This window comes from Drosophila busckii, chromosome 2R (assembly GCF_011750605.1).
Source record: "Drosophila busckii strain San Diego stock center, stock number 13000-0081.31 chromosome 2R, ASM1175060v1, whole genome shotgun sequence".
Lineage (NCBI taxonomy): Eukaryota > Metazoa > Arthropoda > Insecta > Diptera > Drosophilidae > Drosophila > Drosophila busckii.
The window spans coordinates 1,721,956-1,746,369 of NC_046605.1; the positions used below are offsets into that span (position 1 = coordinate 1,721,956).

The window sequence follows — 24,414 nt, forward strand, 5'->3', positions numbered from 1 at the left end:
ATAATGCTGAAACTGAAACGAATCCATATACTCTGTAAAGAAAGTTAGCAATTAGTTATATAAACAATATAATAAACATAAAGGGAACCACTTGAAAAAAGTCTAGCGTGCAGTTATCATTTAGTTCTAGTGTGTAGTTTATTAACAATTGGCACTTGAACTTACAACTTAAATAAAAAAATGTATAATAATAATTTATGCTGATTAAATTTTGTGTTTTTTGAACTCTGCTATTGGAATTGTCACGCTTTTGTACATAGCACAAGCTACTGCAAGAACTTTTGCAGCAGCGCAGCCAGCAGCAAGGTGAATAGACTGGCCGCCAAGCCAGCTACGCCGCTCTTGCAGTCCATGTTGGATACAGAAACCATATAACGCCATTGAGCAGGCGTCTGGCATTCGTTTTGATTACAGGATGTGGTATTTATAGCGCCAGGCTGCACAGACAGATACAAGGGCGGACATTGTGTAATGGTGTAGTAGCCATTGCAGGCATTAGATAGATCATAGCTAAAGCTATTGCCGCTAATCTGTGCGCAGTTTTGATTGCCATTGTTTTGTTGATTGTTATTGTTGTTATTGTTGTTGTAGGTGGCATTTTGCATGGGCCATTCATTGCTGCGTGATGAGCATATAGTAAAGCTGCCGCCGTTTTGTGCTTGTATGGTGACCACACGATTGGTGCCAGCGCGGAAGAAATAGTTGGAGGCAACGCGATAGAAGTTTACGGTGCCAGGACTAACATATTGATACATTTGATCTGTGCCCCAGTTGTTGGTCCACCAAGTAGAGCCACAACGTGGATTGATAATGCGACGCGGTACTGTTAAAATAAAAGCGTATTAAGTTGTTGAGCTAAGCAGCGCTATGAGCAAAACTTACTCTTGGCTATGCGTCTGGCTACGGGCGCTGCTGACGTAGCTACAGCGCTGCCTGTTTGCAGCGAAAATATGTCCAGCTGTGGATTGCGCACAAAGCTATTAAAGCGTTGTATGCTGCCGCCAGCGTAGTAAATAAAACGCAGATCGGGTATTTGCTCATATATATACTGCAGCTCTGCAGTGGCATAGCTCGAGTCGCCATCGTTAACAGTGCCTTGATTGGGCATAATCAAAGCCACCAAGGAGCGTCCACCAACGCTGGAATTGGTTTGCTCACCAATTAGCAGTTGCTGTGTGAGATTTTGTACCTTACGCAGCACATTGGGCAAATTGAAACCTTGTTGATCTATCGATATACAAAAGATGAGTAAGAGTTTAAATTTAAGCAGCGTAGCAACTTACATTGATTTTGTGTAGTATAATTCCATTGTTGATACACATCGGTTATATAGTTGGTAGTATTGACAATGACGCTGCCATCGTAAGCAGACAATATAGTAACGCTGCTGCCGTAAGGATGAACATTCAGATGCTGCAGCACATAGCTATATATATATAAATTAGAATTGCAATAAGCCAAATACCAAGTGCCTGCCACTTACGCTAGATAATCATCTACAGTGCTGTAAGGCCAGGAGGTATCCAAGAACACAAACAAATTGGTCATGGGCGTTATAATGTCCGACAAATCCTGATTGTTGCTAGCCGTGCATGAAACATCAGTCAAGGATTGTGCTGCAAAGGCAAAAGCATAATGAAGCAACACGCACAAACACAAAGAGCTACAGAGTCTAAGCTTTAAAATTATGACTAGCTGTTCCAAGTGGTTCCACAAAAGAGCTGCGATACTTACGCACATAGGAGACCAAAGCTAGCGAGGCAGCAGTAGCAAACGACTGTATAGCCTCCGGTTGCAATGTAACACGCAGCTGCATGCCCTCATCCAGCACCTGAGCAAAGGCGCCAGTTTGCTGCGCCAATTGCTGCGAAGGCGCCACCTGCGGAAACAGCTGCTGACGACTGCAGGCTTGAATCCCAGAGCCCAGCACACCAGTTGTGGAGTAGTACATGCGCAGCAGCTGCGACAACTTCATGTTGGAAGCCTGTGTGCGCCAGTTGTTAATATTTGTAGCAAGTATCAGGCCATCGAGACCGCCGCGTATTTCAGCATCAGTAGCCTCCAGGTTAGTGCGCTGCGACAGGAAATACCAATGCGGCAAGGTGGTGTCGTTCCAGCCGCCAGTAGCGCCCACAGAGGCAGCGCCAGCTTGAGCAGCAGGCATTTGTACCAAAGTAACCTCAGCCAGATCACCAGCAAGTGTAGCAGCCCAACGATTATCAACTTGTGTGGTGCCTGTTTGCGATTGTGGACCACGTCCGCGCACGCGCTTGCTAAGACCCAGCAGCGTGCTTACTGCTATATTCTGTTGCTGCATGCCTGTGGCTATGCCGGCGATCACTGTGCCCGCGGATACAGTGCCCCAAGGCGTGCGTACCACACCGTCTTCAACTGGACACTGACTCGTGCCCTGATCACCAGACCAAGCCCAGTCTGTTTCATAGTCCAGCTCGCCATGCTGCACATAATTTGCACCTGCGCGCTGGCGCTGCTCTCTTGTATCCAGCCACTCAGCATCGCCTATAAAGTTGCTCGCCAGCTGCTTCTTAATGCCGCGTGGCAAGCGCTGAGCGCGATATTGCGACAGTTGTCCACACACTGTATTCTCATCGCCACGTTGACGCGTATCGAACGTGCTGGAGAGCATAAAGTGCAGCGAGCAGCGTTCCGTGCTGGTCAGCGAATTGTTTGGAAAATTGTTGGCATTGCCAGGCAGCATTCTGGACAAGAGTATGCGAAACTTGGGAAACTGAAAGCCAGTGGGACTGTAGGGTATAACACCGGGCACTGCGTTGACGCCAGGCGCACGCTTTATGCCATCCTGTCTGAAGCGATGCAGCAGCGCTACTGCAATTTGTCGCATATCCACCGTATATCCTGTAGCTGTGTAGCTATTCTCCACTTTCTCTATCAACGATATTAGCGTATCCATATTGGCAGGCAAGCGATTATCACGATTCATAAAGTAGGAGGTATTGTAGCATTCGATCAGCGAGGGCGGTATCTGCAGCTGTGCATTCTCCTGCGCCTGCACTGAGCCGAGCAACAGACTCAGCCCAAGGCAGACGGCAGCCGCCTGATATATTGCTAAACGCATGCCGTCGTATCGTTTTATTTATAGTTGTAAATGGAAGCTGCAAGTAGTTAAATAATTAATGCAGGTCCAAAAGCAGTTACAAAATCCCTACTATTGACCATGGCCTAAAAAGGAATTAAAGCTTTGCGTTGCTGAATCAGCAGCTCGATAAGACCGCACCCCAACTATATCAACTGTTTGATTTACGCGCAAGTGTAAGCTTTTGTTATCACTGTTTATCGCTTATCACTAAATAAACATTGAGAACAGTCAACATTTTTGTAGCTTACAGGTGTCGCTGTAGTCCGACTATTGATCAGATAATTTCATACTGTGTAAAGTCATTATTTTTCCTGTGAAATACCGCGCTGCCCCTTTGAGCGGAAATAGTAAAAAGAAAGTTTATTTACTTTCTTTACAAAACTATGCCCAATCAACATCTTATCAATCTATCATTCAATCTATGCGTCATTTCCGCTTACGATTTTACAACTAATTGAAACAATTTTCCAGCTAATTCGTGTATATCTTGGATTCCCCTTTATATACTACAGCAAAGCTGATGTCATAACTTATCTTGTAGACCCACAAAATGCGCTGTAAGTATATATGTGAGTCAAGTTGCCATGATATATAACGGCATATAAAAATAATAGTCACATTCAATATCTGTTATCAGTTATTATCAGTTTGCAGCAAGAATTTGCTATAATCTCCTACATATTGATTGGCGCTATAACTTTAACGTTAGTTAGTCTGTTCTAGTTATTGCTCAACCCAAAAGTAAAGTCAACACCTTAAGTCGCGTGAGTCAGTTGTAATACAAATGTAACGGTTTTTTCTTTAAGTGTTACATGGCATATTACTTATATACTTTTTGTATATAGCGTTTAGTTTTCTGTTTAATCACTTCACTTCACTGCGATTTTACGCACTGCGATAAGATAACATTTAAATTAGTTTAGCATTTAGTTTCAACACACTCTTAGTTCTTAGTTGAAGCGTTTAACCACGTTTTGTGCTTTGCTTATTTTTTAACCATAAACTTAATTATATTTTATAAATGAATTACAACAGTTCTTATAAAGTATGACACATTTTATAGCTAGCTCAAATTTCTATTGTTTTTCAAACACTGCGCTCAAAGTTTAATTCACCTTATTCCACCTGCTAAACTATTCGTACTGAATGTTCGCTTTTTGGGCACAGAACGCACTGCCTCAGTAAAGTGTTGTAATCTCATGTAGATAAGATAAGATAAAGTAAACTGGGTGAATAATACTGTCCCTCGGCAAAGCGACTATTGTGCAAAACGATGTTGTCTGCCCAATGTTTACTGAAGTATTTTCTTTGTAATTTAATTTGTAATTAGTAGCACAAACTTACCGCTTTGACGCGATTGCGCGCCTAATCAAGTTTGGCAACAGCTGCAAGTTATTAGCCGGCCACCACAATTTGCACGCATTGAAAATATACGAACGCTTGTAACTGTTACTTGAAAATACTTGCAGCAGTAACATCCTAATAAATACCGCACATTCGCAGCTGCAAAACTCACAACAAATAGCAAAATGTAAATAAATTCTTGCAAATTATTTAAACCATTAATTAAAAACTTATTTAACTACAGGGGCAAGCATAGAACACCACAACAAGATGCTATTTTCATAGCATTCATGGAGAGACACCCACAGATAGCCAAGAATTTAAAAGGCGATAAGTTGACTATCCAAACTGCCTGGAAGCGGCTGTCCAAGGAATTAAACAGTGTTGGGCCGCCAGTCAAAGATCCGACAGAATGGAGACGTGTAAGTTATACTTTAAGCTCTTACTTTGAATAAGTGTGATATTCATTTTTGTATTTTGCATTAGGTGTGGAAGGATTGGAAGCTCTTCATAAAAAGGAAAATTGCATGCAATAGACTGGACCCAAATGGCAGAGGCAAGGCTGCAGTGTACCAAGATACGCTGACTCCCTTGGAAGATGCAGTAGCTACAATAACTGATCTATATGATGTGGCTAATACGTCAGTTGATGCCAAGCCCAAGGGAAAAGATAAAAAGGACTTAAGTGGCAACAGCTTGCGCTTGCAGAATATCAAAACAGATCATGATGAGTTTGAAAATGGTAACTTACTCTAAACATAGAGGTCATACATATATACATTGATAAATACTTACATTTTTAGACGACGAGGGCGCTGCAAGCTCTGAAGAAGAATTAGAGGAAGACGAGGATGAAGAAGAAGAGTACATTCCGCAAAGAAGCGCCAAAAAACGCAAGATGGAACATGATAGCTTTAATAGTTTTGCATCTGCCTCCTTGGAAACTGACAACAAAGTACTTAAAGACATTGTCAAGGAGCTGCGAAATTTAAACAAACAAACTAGATTAAATGCTGAACGCACTGAGGCGAATACAGAGGCTTTGCTTGCCATGGGCTCACAAATTGCTGATTTGATGCATGAACAAATTAAAGAGCGCAAGCGTCTCAACTCTATTATGGAAAAGTTTGTGCTCAAAATGCAATGCAATGACTAATGTATTTTAAACTTACATATTTAAATTTTTAGCATGTCAGAATATATGTAATATTAGTCAGTTTATATGCGGAGCCTGTTCTTAAATAATTTTTCACACGCGAATTCGCGCCTAAAACTTCCTTGCCTTTCTGTTGAGAGCGGGAGAATGGGAAAAAGCGCTGAGAGAGAGAGAGAGAGAGGGCAACTGCCTGCTTAATTGTTGTTGCTAAGGGATTGCGCTTCCAATTGAGTATATGCGTTTACCGTTGCTTTTTGGATGTGCTTACCAAAGGCGTAGCCTGGTTTGCAAAAAAGGGGATTAATGAAAGCCAGATCGAAACTTATACAGAATAAAATTTATAAAATTGCAATAATAACAAAAATCTTGTGTTTGAATTGTATGGGCTTAAAAATGCATATTATGAACATACAAATATATTAATATGTATTTATTATTATTATTATTATAAAGAAATTACCGGCAATTACAAAGTGCGGGCAATTTTTATTAATATGTATTTATTTTTGTGAGTACGTACATTATATTTATATGCACATGTATACATCTAAAAATAAATTAAATACATAATTAAGTGTTCGTAATTGTTTTACTTATATATATAAATTATGATAATTATAAATAAAATAATTATAATAACAGCACACTATAAATATAAACAATAAATAGTTTTTGCTTGAACAGCAAAATGCGCAAACTGCGCAACATCTTCTACAAACATAAGAAATTCACAGGGCTTTGCGCTGAAAATGAGTTTTCATAAAAATCAAAAACTACAATATAAGAGCTAGAAAGCTGAAATTTTTACACAACATAGATATTATGAAGAACTTTATGGAGTCATAAATAAATTTAAGATTTTCATTCGGAAAATGTGGAAAATCTACAAAAAACGCTATATCTCCAATGTTTTTGGTCCGATTGCCTTGAAATTCTGTAGCTATAAACATAAAAAGAATAGGAAACAATTGGCATTTTCAGTTTTTCAATATATTCTGTAGGATCAGAAAAAATGTCATGTAAAGTTTTCATATAAATATTTTCTTTGCGCGCAAAATCTTCAGGGATGCACATTATTTGGCGCCAAATACCTTTGCGATATATCGTTTGCTTGGTTTAACTATCGATAGGCTTACGAAATTAATATGTAATAATCCTTTTATTAATTCAATGAATAGGAAAAGAGAAAGAATTATAAAATATATGATATTTAGTTGGTTAATTATATCTTAGTTTGGTGTGTTAAGTGTTCTAAATGGTTGGTGAATATTACAAGTGAGTTCAGTTCCGTGAACTACTTACTTTGGCGGAACTCAATAAGCGAGTTACTGACTCGAATGCGCATCCCTAGCAGCGAAACAGCGCCAAAGAGGTGGAACAATTTTTAATTTTAAATTATAATTGAATTTCTGCTAATTCAAACAATAATAAATAGACATGTCGCTGGATTTCGACAAGCGTGTGTGCCAGCTTGGTGAGAAAAATAAACTAACAGAGTTGCGGCAGCTTATAAGCGAAACAACAACAAAGCAAGTAAGTGGCGTCAACATTAAAAAATACTGTTTTTAATATTAAACTCATACTTAGTTAACAGAAACATTGCGTGGCAAACTAACGCGGAACGATTGCATTAATTTTTGGAACTATTTGTTGCTGGCGTTGAATGACAGCAGTGTGGAAACGCGGGAGAAGCGTTTCACCTGCGTGCAATGTTTCTTGGGGGGACTGCGAGCTGTGGAGGTCAGCTACAAGCAGAGTGTGGATTCGATAACACGTCTCTGTCAGGACTTGCCTACATTTACTGCAGATGAATTAAACTGGATTGTAGAGCATTGCATGGATGATATGCGTGCGGGAGATGCGAAATGCGTAACCTGGAAGGATCTGCTGCCAGAGGCGCTGCTTGTGCTAATGGAGAAGCCGCAGCTTAATATAAATGAAATTGTTATGACGGGACGAGAATATAGAGATAGCAGTGTTCGCAATTTATTGACAATGCGCTGGCCAACTGCAATACTTACGCCCATAGCGAATATGTTTAGGTGAGTAACAGTTGGCTTAACCTAGTGAAAACTGCTGCTTAACTGTAATTTTAATCCAACAGCTCGCTAAAGCTAAGCGCTAGCGAACGCTTGACTGTGTTGAGTAAATTTGCTGGCACACTTAAGGATTTATCGCCCATGGAGCTGCCAGCGCTTTGCTTTCAACTCTTTTCCATGTGTCAGACAGCAGCGCAGTTGATTATACCGTTGCTGGCGTTGGAAAAGTACTTTCATCGCAACTACTACAAGCGTTTGTTCTCGGATATGTGCAGCAATTCTACAGATCTCGATAGCATAGGTAAGAAAACGTACTTCAATTCAAAGCAAATATACTAATGCTTGCTAACTGCAGATGCCTATTCGGACAAGGAGCTGCTAGAGGCAGAGGAGACTGTGTTGTATCATTTAAACTACTGCACTATGTACTTGCTTACAGAGCAGCATGTGTCCATTATGCTAAGAGTATGTTTATTGCTTATAGTTGTTGCACAATTAGTAATTTATACATTTTATGTGTGCAGAACTTTCAGAACATGCCTGATGTTATACTTACACCTTTTATGCTCAGCGCTATAATCTCTATGACAGCTGTAAATCGTGATCCTGAATCTGAGCGTTTCTCTAGCAGCATTTTGTTGCCTTTTCTGCGCAATGTTATAAAGCACAACGAGGATGAACGCAGCTTGGCAGACTATTCTGTATGGTGTCGCGATACGTTGCAGGGCCAGCAGGTGGATCTAATGCAGGTGTTTACTGTGCTTATAGATCAAAATAAGGATGGCAAGGATGTTATTACACCAGGCTTGGTTAATTTAGCTTTTACTTTGCTTAAAGCGCAAAATGCACCCAAACTAAATACGCTGGCAATTGCATTTTTGACTAAATTTATACGCAGACGTTTCATATTTGGCAAGGGCATTATTAAACGCATTGCAGAGTGGATGATTGTGGATCAGCAGCAGAATCAGTTTTCCGAATGCTTAACCATGTTAAGTGTAGCGGATACTTATACAGTTTCAGAGTGCCTAGACACTATAACGATAGTTATGGAGGATTTTCTATGGGTAAGTGTTAACAATTAGAAAAAGATAAACTAATTAAAATATGTGACTTGCAGCTGCCTGGCGAGCAATCTATGCGCATGATGAACTTCATATTACCGCTGCTTAAGCTTTCCAATCGCGTGCGTGATGCTTTAATCGATGTGCTACGCAAGGCTATGAACAAGTAAGCTTAAGCTTTATGCTGCATATAGTATCTAACATATGTTCAATCTTTTACAGAGACTATCGCACACGTTGCATGGCCATTTTTGGCTTTTGCATGATACTAAAGCAGCTCAACAATAGCAACTCGGTTAGGCAATCGCAAAACGCTAGCAGCTTCTGCACGCAGCACAACATCTCTGGTTACTCCATGATGACGCAAATAACGCTGGGCAGTCGCAACAATCCGCAGCGTAACTTTGATATGCTTACGCTGGAAATCATAGGCTTGCTGCGTAGCTGCTTTGAACAACCGCTGGACATACGTCTGACGCTCTATGAGAGTAGGTTTAGCAACAATTTGGCATCTTTTTATTAACTTGTTTGTGCTCTTGTAGATCTGCAACGCGCTGTGGAGTTGAATGCCAAGCTGGTGCCGCATGTGCTGCAATTTGCAGACTTTCATTTTCGCAGCTTCTTTGACACGCCCAGCGAGGATGAAGTAATTGATGATTTGGACTGCAAATTTGACATACATTACGATAAAATGGTTAGCGAAGAGCATGAGCAGCTGCAGCTTAAAGACAATCTAGGACGCCTAGTGCAGTTTCTTGCCTATTGTTTGGCTATTTTTGAGCGTGCGCCCTACGGTTGTGATGTTACCGAAATGCAACGTTTGCTAACGCTTTGCACACAGCGTTTGGTAGCTAATCGTTTGCCATTGGAAGCAGCTGTAAGTGTTAAGCATATGTTTTGTTAAACAAACTAACATTTTTGTCCTGCAGTCTGCGCCAGCTACACAACTCAAGTGCGCGCTGTTGCAACAGCAGCTAAATCTTATAGAGGGACTCATTTCACATGCAGTGCTAAGCTCCAAGCCCAGTAATCAAGCTATAAAACAAGTGCTGCCGCTGTTTAAGCAGCATCAGCAACTGCTTAAGGGCTTAAACTCATTGGCAGATGCAGCTAAAAAGTCACAAAAGCATTTTAAGCAGCCATTAAGTCATGACAGCAGCGCTGCGGCTAATCAAAGCATTAGTGCAGCTAAAATAAAACAAATTTGCACGCAACCAGACAACATATGGGATTTAGCTATAATAGAAAAGCTGCTGCATTTGCTGCATGAGTAAGTTAACTTAACTTTTAATTTAACATTTAATAGCTTATTAATTACAGCGATCTGGTGCCATTTGCGGATGCAGCTCACACCACAGCGTTGCGCAGCTATGAGCCGCTAGTGCGCTATGTGCTGGAACTAGCAGCGCTAAAGGTGCAAGCTATACGCTTGGAGCCGGACTTTAAGCAATTGTCGTATAGCAAACGCACGCTCAAACTTTTAACAGACATAGCCAAGGTGGTTTATGAACGCTGCATACGACGCCTGCCCGCGCTATGGCGTGAATTTGATATAGAAAGCGCTGCATTGGCGGCGCAATGCTTTATGGAATGCGTGCATACAGCGCATGTAACTTACTACAAACGTTTCAATGAGTTTGTCAAAGGATTTGGTTAGTTAACGTTGCTTACAATTCATAGCATGGCTTATTAAACTGCATAATTTACAGATTTTGCTGTCATTAGTCAGCAGAAGCAAGTAAGCTATGTGCTGCAGCATGTGCTGGATGAGTATATGAAGGAGCCTAAAGACGACGATGATGCTATAGCCAAACATGCATATGGCGCCAAGCTGCCAGTTTATTTGCTGGAAACGCTAGAGCTGCTTTATGATCATATTAGCTATGAGGAGCGCGCTGCAATTGATTCCTACACTTGGCTGCTTAGCTTTTGCCGCAGCTATGAGCTACCAAATGCCAATATGGCAGTAGTACATCGTTTGCTCTTTACGCAACGTCAGAAAACACATTCGGGTGCTTTCTTCGATAGCATAGCTAGACAAATAGGCGCTGTGCTGGGCAGACAAAACGATGATGTGGAAACAGCGCCAGACTTGGGCTTGCAGTCACTCAACATGCAAACTGTTGGCAGCTGTCTGCAGTATTTGTATGCAGCGCTGCAAAAGCAAATGGAAGATGTGGACTATTTTATAGTAAAAGCTAATAATCTAAGCTACAAATGCAATGTAGTGCCTGAGGCAGATCGTGTGTATTGGCGTGGCAACTTGGATGCTTTGGTGCGTTCTATATGCACACAAATGATTTTAATATCACGCACTTTGCTGGAACTAACAAATGTATGCATACCATTGGGCAGCCATATGGATGGACTAATGAAGCTGCTAATACAACTATATGCTACTATGAAGAATCTGGCCAGACATTATTTAAGCTGCGCTACAGCTGAGGGCAGCATTAAAAGCACTAAGTAAGTTTTTAGCTTATTTAACTTTAACAAGCTAATGTTATTATTTGCATAGATTTGAGCTGCTGCTGCGTGATGTAGGCAAACCGCTGCCTGTTAATATATATGAGCTAATTGCCTATGTGGAACACAACATACTGGACGATCAAGCACAGCAGCCTGCAAGCAAGCGTAAGCCGCAGTCAGAGCGCGCCAAAGTGCTGCGCGAAACGCGTTACATACCCAAAGTTATACTGGCAATGGAAAGCTTTAATAAGCATGTTATATTGCTTTCGAAGAAAGCCAAATCCATTGATCGTTTGGCAAATTATATGCATTTGGGCGCTGTGCGTGATTTTAATATAAAATCGGGCGATCTGCGTGATATGATTGAACGCACTTACTCGCAAAGCAGTCAAATTGAAGTGTCTGCTAGCAGCTTGGAGCAGGAAGCTGAGAGTGAGCAGGAGCAACAAGAGGAGAGTGCTAATGAAGAGGAGTCAGAGGAGGAGCAGCCACAGCCAGTGAAGCGAGCTGCTTCTAAAGCGCAACGACGACGCCGCGTTGTTGTTAGCGATGCGGAGGAGCAAGCCGAGGATGAGAATCAGCCGCCGCCACAGCCCGCAGTGAAACCAACTGCTGGCAAAGCACAACGACGAAGACGCACTGCTGCCAGCGATGAGGAGCAGGAAGCAGAGCCACTGCCTATAGTGAAGTCAATTGCTGGCAATGCGCAACGACGACGTCGCGCCACTGCTGCCAGCGATGCGGACGAATCACAGCCCAAACGTAGGCGTGGTCGCCCCACTAAGAAATAAATTTGTAATCCCAAACTTGAATGATTTACCGTAGTCGCAGTTACTCACGCGTGTGGCTCAGCATCATAATCATCATCATATGTTGCTGTTGTTGTTGTTGTTGCTGCCCCAAATCCATTTAAGTTTTTAACTTGTGTTTTTATGTACTTTTTGGCGCAAATTTGATGCGCGCACGCAATAGACGCAAGTGTAGCCATCATTTTATTGCACTTGAAAACTTAATTAGGCCAAAATGCGGTGTGAACGCCCAATTTTTTTTTTCTTTCTTTTTTATTACATGCATCAAATGTAATTTGTTGCCAAAATTTGATGTGTTTCTAGCTTCTTCAAAACGGCATAAATAAAAGAAAGCTGCCGGCAGCTGGAAACTGTTGCTGCTGATGGCCTGCCAACTGTTTTTACTTTTGACCATCATTTAAATGCGCGGCAGGTTTTATGTGCAGCACAAACTTCTATCTTATATTCGTAGCTAAGTCAGGGGGGGCTTGAATTTCTTTTGCTACCCTCCTGCTGACTGCGGCTTGGGTGTCAAGGGTCAGCGCGCTTTAATGCAGCGTCTAAAAGTGCTGAGGGGTAGTGGTGGTGTGTATTTAGTTTTTGTGGCTAGCAAATGTTCAATTGACTTGCTGCGTTTGTTTCACGGCACTTTCTATAGCGCACATTTTTATTGTTGGTTAATTTTTCTATGATACTTGAAATCTTTTTTAATGCTCAATGCAAGCGACAATTAATTGTTGTCATTGTTGCAAGTCAATGGAATAGTTTGAATAGCGCAGTTGGACAAATGTCTGCATCAATTAATATAAATGTTAGGGATTAAAATGTTCTTAGACTTGAATTTCCAATCAATTAATGTATATAAAATATAATATAAAATATATTTTCAAACAACTCAAATTATTAATAATAAAAAAAATGTATATACTGGAAGTTCCTTCACTGCATGTTTACTCCTCAGCAGTCCATGCACAACTGAAATGCAAGGGGTCTGGCTTGCTGGGTTACTTGCTAGCCTCCCACACACCCACATATGATCTCTTGGTTTATTATCAGCAAATGAGTTTTCTACTGAGAGAGCGCTGCTCGTTCGCCTCTAAATTTCGTATACGCTCGATCGCTCTGAGCTGCTGCGATTAAGTGAGAGCTACGCTGCTGAGAGAGCAATGAGAATTGTAGTGGGTGGGCATGGGAGGCAGCTGGCTTCAGGCTAGCAAATAAAACACCTGATTTAAGAACAATTGTATTCAAAGGGTTGAAGCTCATTTAAAGTTTAATGAAATTTGATTTATGGCATCTTACAATAAATTCGAAAAAAATTCTTTTGAAATTTAATCAGAAAATATTGAAAAGAGCGCCAAAGGCAGAAAAATTTGTATAAATCTTTGAGAGCTAGTGTAATTAATAGAACTGCTTATGTTTATAATTGCAAAATATTTGTAATACTTTTTTAAAAAGCTTTTTGAAGCTTGATTTATAAAACAAAAATAATTCTTATTAATATAAACCTTTTGTACTACAAAACCAATTCTTATATACTAAGATAGTCTATAGCTACCTATTATTTATTATTCTCCAGCTTCCGCTCAGTTTCTTCGCGTGAATTACATCATCTCCAGCTAAATTTCTAACAAGCCCCTACCCCTTAGTTTACCACACAGTGTTTGCTTCGTTAGCTTGAGCTATAAAATTTGCATTGAGAAAACATAAATATTTTGTTTCACTTATTGATGTACTCTGGCTCTCGTTCTCTCTCTCTCTCTCTGTTTTACTCATATTTGTGCATTTTTAACAAGTTTAGCGCCAGCTCAAGTGTTTGATTTTCAATTGTCCTTTAAGCTGGGTAAAGGGGGACTTGAGGCATAAAATTTATTATTCAAATTGTCGCAGCTTGATTTGGCTTGCATTTATTATAAAATATTACGTTTGACTTTAAAACAATTGTTTTAATTCACTTAAAACTACATAAATTTTACTTTACATGCAAGTCGCGCTCACGTGCCTCAGGGCCGGCGTTTCTAGTAGTTGTCAATCGCTTACAAAAGACACAACAAAATGTATCTACGCGCGTTATTTTTAGTTTATGCTTTTGTCGCGTTTAGTTTTCATGCCGCTTAATTTAATCAAAAAGCACAGCGAGCGACTTGACACATCTTTAGTCAAACGCAAACGCTCAAGCGCAACGGCCGGCCCCAACGGCAACGGCAACAGTGCGCATACTTAATACGATCAATCGCAGCGTCCTTAAGCTTAATTCTTACGAGTGTTTTGTGTATGTTGGCTCAGGGTGAATGCACCGTCAAGATGTGCACTAAGCTACTATTGTTGTTCTCAATGCTGGCATTGTGCCACTGGAGCGTAGCCAAATTACGTGAGTGTTGCAATTCCAAAACGGAAATTTCGGTGTGGAAAACCCCGCAGCTGAAGGTCAATGAGCAAAGTTCCAAAAGTTTCAAAGTTCTAAAGTAAAGATTTTAGCTGAGATGATTTTTTTATGCGTCTTTGGATGACGTGTCTTACAATTATTAATATTAATTGTGTATTAATCTGATCTAGAAAGATTTTTGGCATGGCATAGAAACAAAAGATGAAAAATGTCTTGAAGCAAAAAAATTAATTTTTATACATTTTAATCAATTAAGCATCACATTCTTAAAGCGAAAAGTTCTGTTTTAAAATTGAGTGAAAATGAAGCTCTAATTGATTTAAAATATATTTACATAATTCCTAAACGTAAATTAAATTAAATAATTATAAAATTCAGTCTATATTTTGTAAACTATATATATGTCTTGAGCTTATACAGCTCAATAAGAGTCACTGACCCACTGACCAAAACAAACCAATATCAGCAACAACTGCAGCGAGCTACGCATATTAATTAAATAAACACGTCGCAACATGCAAGGTTAACTTTAATAAAAAACCAATCAGCCTATATGTAGTTAAATATGATTTTGGCTTTATAATTGCAAACACAGCGTTAAGTAGATAACCTCACGTTCTTGTTGAAGGTCGAATTCAAAACTTTGTACTTCCTCAATTTATATGTAGCACCCAGCATAACGCCCTGCGCACGTGATGATCCAGAGCTGGAACGTTGCATTATCAATGCTGTCTATCAGCTGCGACCGCTGCTGGTGCATGGCAATCTGGGCGATGGATTTGTTACACCACCATTGGAGCCACTGGCGCTGGACAACATTGAGCTGGGACGCAGCAGTCAGTTCCAAGCTATATTTACAGATATAGAGGCTACGGGCGGCAGCAATTTCATAATAGATCGCATTATGTAAGTTGGCACTTTTTAATAAATAAAAATATATCTTAAAATATATTTAACAGCGCCAAACCCACTGATATATCCTATGATCTGTGGCTTACGCTGCCACGCATTGATTTTAAAGGCAAATACTTTCTACGTTTGAATCTGCTGCTGCTCGATATCAAAGGCAAAGGCAGCATGCGTGGCTATTGCGGTAATTTTATTATTAAAAAATGTATTTATTTAAACTAAACTAAACTCTCTCTTAATAGATAACGCTAAAGCTTTTGTTAAAATGCGTGGCACGCGTTATTTACGCAATGGCTTGGAGTATGTCAAGTTCACCAAAATGTCCATGCGCATACAGTTCAAGGACTTTAAGCTGCAGCTAGATAATCTTTTCAATGGAGATCGTATACTGGGCGATGTGGGCAATACGCTTATCAATGACAATCAAGAGCTGTATTTAAATGAAATTGTGCCCGGCTTGGAGCGCGGCTTGTCCAAAAAGTTTCTAGATGTTGCCAATGAGATTTTGGCTACAGCTACTTTTGATGAAATGTTTCCTCCTGGCCGCACTGTAATCAATCCCATACACTATCCACAGCCAACGCCCAGACCTAGCATAATTGGTGGTCCATCTATATTTGAAACGCCTTTCAGCGGACGCAATCCTTCAGGTGGCATACTGGATGGCTTGCCACCTAGAACTGGTCACAGCTACAATCCGCAACCACAGCTAACATCTGGCAATCCAGTTGGTGGCATCTTTAGCGACACATTGCCAGGTGGCGGCAATATAGATCCTAGATCAAATATAGGTAGTTAATAAACATTGTTGTTTACTTTTAGTTGTATTGCTTACTAAATTGTATGCAGTTCGATTTGTTTAGAATTATAATAAAAATTGTTATAAAAAAATGCATTCAAATTTAGTTAGTCGTTAAATGAACGAATAAGTCAAGTTATCGATATCGAAGTTGCTCATTATGATCAAAAGAACTGAACAATTATTCGCGCTCGTTTGCCGTTATCGTTAATTATGACGCGCGCAAAGTTTTAACTGCACTGCTATTTATTTTGTGTTTTACTTTGTTTTGCATTAATTTAAATGTCTAAGTGCAAGTGTTTAGTATAAAACAAGTGTTTAGTTATTAATTATGCATAAGCATAATGTTAATGTGCGTCGGTGTAGCCGAAATCAACTAAAGGTATTGTCCTCGGTCGTGTGCGCGTGCGTGTGTGTTAGTGCATAGCAATTTATTTTGTTTTTGTTTTGTTGTAATGTGCGAGTGCAATTGTTTTTTTAAAAAAGATGCACCCAAGTGTTTAATTATTAATAATGCATAAGCAAAGTGCGTCGTTGCAATCTAAATCCGTTATGGCTAGCGGAGCGCTAGCGCTAGCTCGCATGCGTGTGTGTTAAAATGCCGGTAAATTGCAATAGTGTGTGTGTGTGCTGATCTTTTCATGTGCTTATTCCTTTCGTTTTTTTTTTTTCTTGTGTGTGTTTTGTGCTTATTTTTATTCGTCACTTCGCCTTGTAAGCTGCAAACTATGCTCGCTCTCTTTTTCTCTCGCGGTAAGTCACAGCTATTTTCTATACACATGCATTTTTATTCCTTGCGCACTTGTTGCTATGTACCCATGGGCTATGCTAGCAGTCAGCTTTTGTCAGGCTATGCGCTCAGCATTTGTCTGCCAAATGTGGCATAGAAACTTTAGCTTTTGTCAAGATGTAGCAATAATTTTACTTCTTAGACTAAGTGCGCTGCTTTTTATTATATTATAAATATATTATATAGTCAAAATGTATAAAAAAAAGTTGGTTGTTTTTAAAAATATATTTGCCAATACTTGGCCTAGTTTGGCTGGCAGCTTATTTCTCGATTGAGCGCTAATTTGACTAAGAGCGCTTAATGTCTTACTCCATTTGCCAGTTGCTCTGAAGCTGAGCGCGTCTATATAGAGAGCTGCTGCTAAACTTTTTAATCCGCCACAAAAGCTGGGGACAGTTTTGCATATTAAGCGCAAAGTTTTGCCAGCCCGTGCAGCACCAGAGGGACACTTTAAGGACGCTGCTCAGCAGTTTACACCTGTACACACTCTCTCTCTCTTTCTCTTTGTCTCGCTCACGCTCTAGCTGTGATTAATCACCGCCAGCGACAAAGATGAATTTACAAAGATTTTTTATAGAGGGCGCATGAAAAGTTTGCTGTGTTTTTTTTGTTGCTTTTTTTGTTAACTTTCACTTGAGCAGTTAATTGTGTTAGATGGACTTTCGGCGCAAAAAGTGTTGGGCGGCGCTAATTAAATTCATGCGTTGCAGCTGTCGTAAGCTTATGGGGCAAGGTGGCAAGCTAACAGCTTTATCGACTTTTAGGCGCTGAATATTTCAAACGTTTTTTTTTTTTTTATATTTTCAAAGTCAAACGAAGCCCTTGGTAAAATCTTGCTGCTGCTGTCTCATGCTCTGTCTTCTTCTTTTTTTTGGCAAAAAGTGTCGTCGACATTAATTTCATTTATTAATTTTTAACTACGCCCGCGCATGCAACAAAAATAAAAGCAACTTGATAAATGGTAGGCTCAAAATCTTTTCGCGTGGCACATTTTGTGCTTTTCCTTTTGTGCCTGTCCATCTGCCCCCCCCTACCGCCCAGCCCAGCACCATCAAACACATTTAGCTGCTTTTCTTTGCCTGCTCTCTTGCGCTGTTGTTGTTAATTTTTTTAATTCTTTGCTTTTCACTTGAAAGGCGCTTCAAAATGTGAAAGATGCGCGCCGCACACAACGCGCGGTCCACTAATGTCCTTTCTTTTATCATTAAGTAGACACAACGTTTGTGTGTGTGTGGGGAGTCAGCTTGGGGTTGCTACAACACTTGGGCGTGGCAGCTGTGTGGCAGTTGGGGCGGGAGACTGTGCTCAGGTATTTACGGCCATTAGCAGCCAAAAGCTGCCCGCTGTCGGCTTAAAGTTCTAAGGTTGCGCCTATTGGAACAAAGCAGATAACGATAACAAAATACTATATAAGACTTTTCGCTTTGTGCTAGCCAAAAATTGATTTTTAATAATTTATACGCACAATTAAAATTAAAATTGCATGTGATTTATAAATGAAGTGCTCAAGTTTCGCAAGCTTAAATTAGCTGCTGTACTTTATTTTGGGACAGTTTGGCTGCCTTTATTAAATAGAATAGAAACAAAATTCAAAAATACTTTTGTTTGGGCGTTTGCATTAATTTAAATGAAACACGATGCGTTCAATCAAATGGCAAAGCTTCACTGTAGAATGACGTAATGCTGATTGCTAAGCAGGCATCGAATTGCTCTGTTGGTAAATAAATAAATAAATGTATTTAATATATAAGCGATTGTTACCTCATTCGGTTCGACATAGAAGCTGCTCAGATTTGGCTGCTGCTGTTGCTGCTGCTGGCGCTCATTGTAATGCTGCATGCGATCTACAACCGATATCTGGCGATAGTTATCAGCCGAATAATGCGCTATAGCAATGCCAGCACCTTCAATCAAAGCCAGCAGCACGCCACCCACCAAAGCGCTGCTGAGCATGGCAGCGGAGCCTGCAAAGCAAATTTAATTTTGGATTTAGACTTAAATTGTTGCACCTACCGCCACGTGCAGCCAGCACGCCGCCAGTTGCTGCACCGCTTATGATAGAGTTCCACGGATCCTCCTTGCCACGCCAATAGACCAAAGCGCAGTCTATAGCGCTAAATGTGCCGCCCCAAACAGCAAAGCTGCCACCCACCAGACCCGAACGCGCGCGCACCTCAGCCAAACCGCCAGCCAAACGACGCTGCAGTCCACAGGGCGCATTGCGAAATCCCTTGATGGCCTGAAACAGCGCGCCGCCCACAGCGCCCATAGCAAAGGCGCCACCGCAGTCCTCCACAATGCGAAAGGGGCAAGGCTCGCGTGAATATTCCTCCATTTTAGGCTAGTTGCTAGTTACTACTACTAAAGTGTGGCTTAAGCTTAGACTAAATTGAGATATGCTAAGCACAGTCAGAGGAAAAGCTTTTCAATGGCTGCTTAGTTTTAAAATTAGTAACAAGGCAAGGAATAAGAGTCAAAGTTTATTATAAATTATTCGTAATGAATAAATAACATGGAAGAAAATCGAAGTATAATTATTAACATTAAAGTTTTATAATAATACTTATGAGTATAACAAATACAGATTGATGACATTTTTACTTTGGCGTTTATATAAGAAAATTATGTTATAGAAGAAGAAACAAAATAATAAACTTTACTGTACTATTTATTTTTAATAGCTTTGTACAATATTTTATACATTGGATAGACCCAATTGAAGTAACTGCTACCTTCTTTCATACAAAAAACTTTTCTATATATGAAATTAAAACAAATTTCAAGCTGCAATTGTCAACTTTGCCACACTATAATTTAAATAATACACACAACACAAACTGTTTTAAAAATAAGTAAATATTTTAGTAGCATGGGCACGTGCGTTAAGCGTTTCTTTCATCCCAATAAGCCGGTCTGCAGCACTGGCAGCCGCTTCAAGTTCTACTATCCAGCTGGAGGCACTTACTCTGGCTACTGGAAGTGCAATCAGCATCACGGCTGGGGCGTCAAGGAGACGGCCGCCAGGCAGGCGAGCTACTATGCGGGCAAGAAGCAGCCGCAGGGTCAGCTCATCTACAAGGGCAACTGGGTGCTGGGCAAGCGTCAAGGCTGCGGCACTATGATACGCAAATGTGGCAAGGATATGCAAACGGTGTACACAGGACAGTGGTACGATGATATGAAATGCGGCGAGGGCAAACAGTTCTACACGGATGGTTGTGTCTACTTTGGCAATTGGCTTAGGAATCGACGTCATGGATTGGGCATACAATGGTATGGAGATGGTAGCATCTATGTGGGGGAATGGCAAACGGACTTTAAGCATGGACTGGGAGTTTTGTTCCTGGGTGAGTGCTCATTGTAGTACAACTGGAGAACTATCGATAGTCAGCTAGCATGTGTACCAAAGCATTTAAATCTAATTAGATTCAATTTACGTGTTTCATATTAATACTATCGATATATTTATAGATATAATTACTGACAATATTAATTTAAAACGCGTAAATCAAAGCTATTCAAATTAATACTGTCGATAATTATATGGAAAAAAAATATCGATTTATTTATATTATTTTGATTGATTCGATGATTTGATAGATTCGATGATATGAAATGCGGCGAGGGCCTTACGCGTTTCAAATTAATATTACCGATAAGTATATCGAACATATCGATAAGTATATAGATCTTTTTAAAAAGCCAGCGACTGTTCCAATAGTGTCATCGATAGTTCTCCAACTCTACACTATACTCGCAACTTGAGTTGCATTGCCTAAAGGATTAACTCGCGTAGCCAATGGAAATCGCTATGAGGGACACTTTGCGCGTGGCTACAAGAACGGCGAGGGCTGCTTCTATCATATGCACACGGGTCAGCTGCAGAAGGGCATGTGGGACAATGATGTGGCCATCGCCTCAGTCATGCAGGACGAAACCTTACTGCGGCGTCAGGATGCAGTCACTCCCTACGCCATACCACGCAATTATCTAAAATATCCCAATCAAATAATGCGCGAATTGTTTCAGCGCTATAGTCCGCTGGCCGATAAGCCGCGTCGTCGCTTCAATGACAGCGTCAATCTGGAGTTTGTGCATCATCAGCGGCAGTTTGCATCGTTCGACCAGCGCATGACCAACGCCAGCCAGCTCGATCTCAATCCCAATCCTCCTTATGTCTGCACTTGTAGTTGCCAGCGGCACGAACAAGAGCAACAAATTTAATGGCCCCCAACATATGCTTTGGGGTTAGTTTTAACAATAAGTGCGTGTTGATGTGTGAAGTGCCTACACCTGGTTTGGTCAGACGACCCAAAAGGTCTCCCCCTTGTCATGCAAATTTGCGGTCGAGTTGGTTTTACAATTGCGAGCTGAGCTGGACTCTTCAGCAGCAGCCCAAAATTAAATTCTATAAAGGATAATATGTCATTATGTTGATATTTTTTGCTATTTGTGGTCGCTCAAGTGGTTTTTTGATTGAATAAAGCTTCAAATTTGATTTCCAACCGTACAGTGAGTGAAAATTAAATTCAATCTTTTATATGACAAACAGATTTAAGCTTAAAATAAGCATAAATAAAAATTAAAGGGAATTTATTTTGAAAGTTTTGGCTTGAAAGGTCAAAAGAATTCAAAGACTTGACTTGTATTTATTTTCATATTTCATTCTTTTTCCAATCTCAATCAAATGTTTGCCTAAACTAAAATTGTTTAATATTGATGGAAACAATTACCAAACAAATTTCAGTTATTTTAGCTAGCCCAAAGCGCATTATCTCTATTTTCTGAAAATCAATGTAATGCAGTTTAAACAAACTTTACAACCCTTTTGTGCATTTTCCACACTGTTGTTTTTTTTACATTAGCATAAAGTGCAGCTGCCTAAAAAAAAAGTGTGTGGTGTCATTTTTTACTCACGAGCGCGCAATCAACATATGCAAATGTATAAAAAATGGGAGAGAGCAAAGGATGAGGGCTGCATCCTTGTTGGCACAGGCCAAAGCGCGTGCCATGGGACACAATCCTTTCATATGCTAATACGCCAAAGCGCATTGCCTTCAATTAAAAAAATTTATACACTGTGAATTTATTTTGGGCGTTGTCCTTGCGTCTTGGAAGCAGCTGTTGGCAATTATTGACAGTTGGAGTGCTGCTGATTGGCCGCTGACTGTGGCCGTCATTAATTAACAAACACGATTAATAATTTATGCTATTGGCCTTAAGCAAGAAAGGCAGTGATTGCTTAGACACAACTCAGCGATTCAGTTCGGTTCAGTTAGGAAATGAAGCGAGTTTTGGCCTGTAGGCGAAATAATTGCAAGTGACAGGCGCTTTAATTTTTCTTCCTCCTTTTTGGGCAGCATTATTTTTAGACATGGCCTGAAGTGGGCGGCAGCGGTTGGGGGACAGTTCGACCGGTTGCCATGTTTATGATCAACTTAATTCAGTGTAAATGAGCGGCCCCAATGAGGGTTGCAGCTGGGGGGTGGGGGTGGGGGTGGGGGCGCAAACTTCTGTTTTGCCAACTTCAAATAAACAAAATCTGTACTCTGCTAAGAAAAACAACAACAAACAAATAACAGAAACTTTCTATGCGTTGGCATAAATTTTCTTCTACTTGCTTTGCGTTTTTACAGTTGAATGAAATGGAAAATTTTAATTGCTACACGTTGTGTAGCTGTATGTGTATAGAAATTTAGTCATTGAGACAAAAATATATTTTCTAGGAAATAAGAAGCTGCTAAAAGGTTTAATATAGTTCAATAAATAAATAAAATATGCCAGAGAGCTAAATGTAAAGGCAAATATAAATAAAATATTTTTCATGTAAACAAAAACCTGCTAAAAAAGTTTATAGTTCAATAAATAAATTAAATATTAAATATAAATACTAAAAATATATTTTCTAGGGAATTAGAAGCTGCTAAAAGGTTTAATATAGTTCAATAAACAAATAAAATATGTTAAATATAAATAAAATATTTTTGATGTAAACAAAAAGCTGCTAAAAGGTTTATAGTTCAATAAATAAATTAAATATGCTGCTAAATATAGAAAATCGTATAAATTTGCATGCGTTTTTTAAGCATAATTTTAATATACCCACACACACATATTGATAATGCTGATATTACTTTTCTTACAAGTACAGTCACATAAAAGGGGTTGTTGTTGTGTTTGGGGTGGTGGGGGCGCCGCTCATGAAATTTAAATTATTGCAATGCGCACACAAGCGCAAATGAGGACAACACATAAAATGAGAAACACGCACATGAAAGAAAAACGAAGAAAAAAAAATTACTAAGGCGCCCAGCTCAATGTCTCGATGTCGATGCCGCGAAAGACGCGAAAATTTCTCATTAAGCTGAATGTCAGAGCAGCGCGAGTTAAAGTCGCACACACACACACACCAACGCACACATACACACACGGGTGCCATAAATTATTTGGTAGCAGTGCCAACCCTTGGCAATGGCAGCATTTGTTATAAATTAAGTGATGGGGGTGCCGCCGCCGCCGCCGCCTCAACGGTAACGGTAACGCTAACGGTAACTGTAAGCTCAGACAAGCGTTGTTTTTATATTTTGTGCGTTTTCTAAAATTTGGAGTAGGAGTTTGACTCTGCTCATTACCTCCCAGGGCTGTGTGGAGGCTGCGAGGCAACCCTGTGACTTTTAACATTATAAAAATGAAAGCAGAAAAACTTAAATGTAATCAAATGACAATTGAGCAAATGCGTGGAATCAAAACGACTAGAAGATGCGCTACTTTTCGAATAAATGTTAGGGAAATGTAAAGTTAATTGCAGAAAATTTAGAGCAGTTAAAATAATATGGGATTATGGGATTACTTTTCAATAAATGCTAAGAAAATGTAAAGAAAATTGCAGATAATTTAGAGCAGTTAAAATAAGATGGATTAAAAATTAATATACAATTTCTGATTACAATTTCTTACAATATTTATGAATTTTTATTATAATTATTATTATAATATGCTTTATGTTTCAATAAATATTAATAAATTTCAGAAAATTTAGAGCAGTTTAAAATAAGATGGGATTAAAATGAAGTATAAAATTACTGCTTAAAATAATATGGCATTAAAATAAAGTATAAAATTCCTTACAATATTTACACATTTTTATTATAATTATAATATAATTATTTTTGTTTTTGAGTAGTTAATAAAAGTATAAAATTACTGATTAAAATTTCTTACAATATTCATACATTATTATTAAAATTATTATTATTTTTTTAAAATTATTTCTTATATTAAAAGAAATTAAATTCCTAATTAAAATTTCTTGTATGTATAAATATCATTTTTTATTATAATTATTATTATATTTTATTTATTATTATAAGATTTTTATACAAGCATAACTAAATATAATATTTAATTTGCCATCAAGTCTAAGTAACCTTAAAAGGAAGAGTAACGTATAAAAAAAAATTTGCATATTTTACAGCAGGCGACGGCTGTTGTTGCTTTTGTTGCTTTAGATGGGGTTGCTACTGCTTTCTTTTTAAATATTGTGTTGTTGTTG

General features: G+C 39.4%; 6 protein-coding genes across 6 annotated transcripts; 4 read left to right on the top strand and 2 right to left on the bottom strand.

Annotated features, from left to right (window-relative positions):
• Window positions 1–176: 176 nt before the first annotated feature.
• LOC108597145 lies at window positions 177–4,312 on the bottom strand. The gene is made up of 6 exons (XM_017983539.2): window positions 4,234–4,312; window positions 1,735–3,134; window positions 1,484–1,616; window positions 1,284–1,426; window positions 883–1,227; window positions 177–823 (listed from the first exon to the last, which is right to left on the bottom strand). Exons 2-6 carry the CDS (start codon window positions 3,095–3,097, stop codon window positions 267–269), a joined length of 2,541 nt encoding a protein of 846 aa, XP_017839028.1. The 5' UTR covers window positions 3,098–3,134; window positions 4,234–4,312; the 3' UTR covers window positions 177–266.
• A 258-nt stretch (window positions 4,313–4,570) lies between these two features.
• Window positions 4,571–5,928, top strand: LOC108597146. The gene is made up of 4 exons (XM_017983540.1): window positions 4,571–4,649; window positions 4,707–4,884; window positions 4,949–5,204; window positions 5,266–5,928. Coding segments are annotated over exons 1-4 (789 nt in total). The 5' UTR covers window positions 4,571–4,647; the 3' UTR covers window positions 5,619–5,928.
• A 1,112-nt stretch (window positions 5,929–7,040) lies between these two features.
• LOC108595361 (Fanconi anemia group I protein) lies at window positions 7,041–12,212 on the top strand. Its single transcript, XM_017980585.1, has 12 exons — window positions 7,041–7,151; window positions 7,206–7,660; window positions 7,723–7,958; window positions 8,013–8,122; window positions 8,182–8,724; window positions 8,778–8,887; window positions 8,944–9,209; window positions 9,264–9,598; window positions 9,651–9,991; window positions 10,042–10,373; window positions 10,431–11,187; window positions 11,240–12,212. Exons 1-12 carry the CDS (start codon window positions 7,056–7,058, stop codon window positions 11,979–11,981), a joined length of 4,323 nt encoding a protein of 1,440 aa, XP_017836074.1. The 5' UTR covers window positions 7,041–7,055; the 3' UTR covers window positions 11,982–12,212.
• A 1,936-nt stretch (window positions 12,213–14,148) lies between these two features.
• Window positions 14,149–16,120, top strand: LOC108595662 (protein takeout). The gene is made up of 4 exons (XM_017980941.1): window positions 14,149–14,349; window positions 15,033–15,270; window positions 15,324–15,457; window positions 15,516–16,120. Exons 1-4 carry the CDS (start codon window positions 14,253–14,255, stop codon window positions 16,070–16,072), a joined length of 1,026 nt encoding a protein of 341 aa, XP_017836430.1. The 5' UTR covers window positions 14,149–14,252; the 3' UTR covers window positions 16,073–16,120.
• A 2,261-nt stretch (window positions 16,121–18,381) lies between these two features.
• LOC108595683 (probable mitochondrial import inner membrane translocase subunit Tim17 1) lies at window positions 18,382–19,280 on the bottom strand. The gene is made up of 3 exons (XM_017980964.2): window positions 18,876–19,280; window positions 18,624–18,826; window positions 18,382–18,573 (listed from the first exon to the last, which is right to left on the bottom strand). The coding sequence occupies exons 1-3, from the start codon at window positions 19,195–19,197 to the stop codon at window positions 18,553–18,555; spliced, it is 546 nt and encodes a 181-aa protein (XP_017836453.1). The 5' UTR covers window positions 19,198–19,280; the 3' UTR covers window positions 18,382–18,552.
• A 395-nt stretch (window positions 19,281–19,675) lies between these two features.
• On the top strand, window positions 19,676–21,372 carry LOC108595615 (MORN repeat-containing protein 3). The gene is made up of 2 exons (XM_017980881.2): window positions 19,676–20,209; window positions 20,659–21,372. Exons 1-2 carry the CDS (start codon window positions 19,732–19,734, stop codon window positions 21,084–21,086), a joined length of 906 nt encoding a protein of 301 aa, XP_017836370.1. The 5' UTR covers window positions 19,676–19,731; the 3' UTR covers window positions 21,087–21,372.
• The last annotated feature ends 3,042 nt before the right edge of the window (window positions 21,373–24,414 follow it).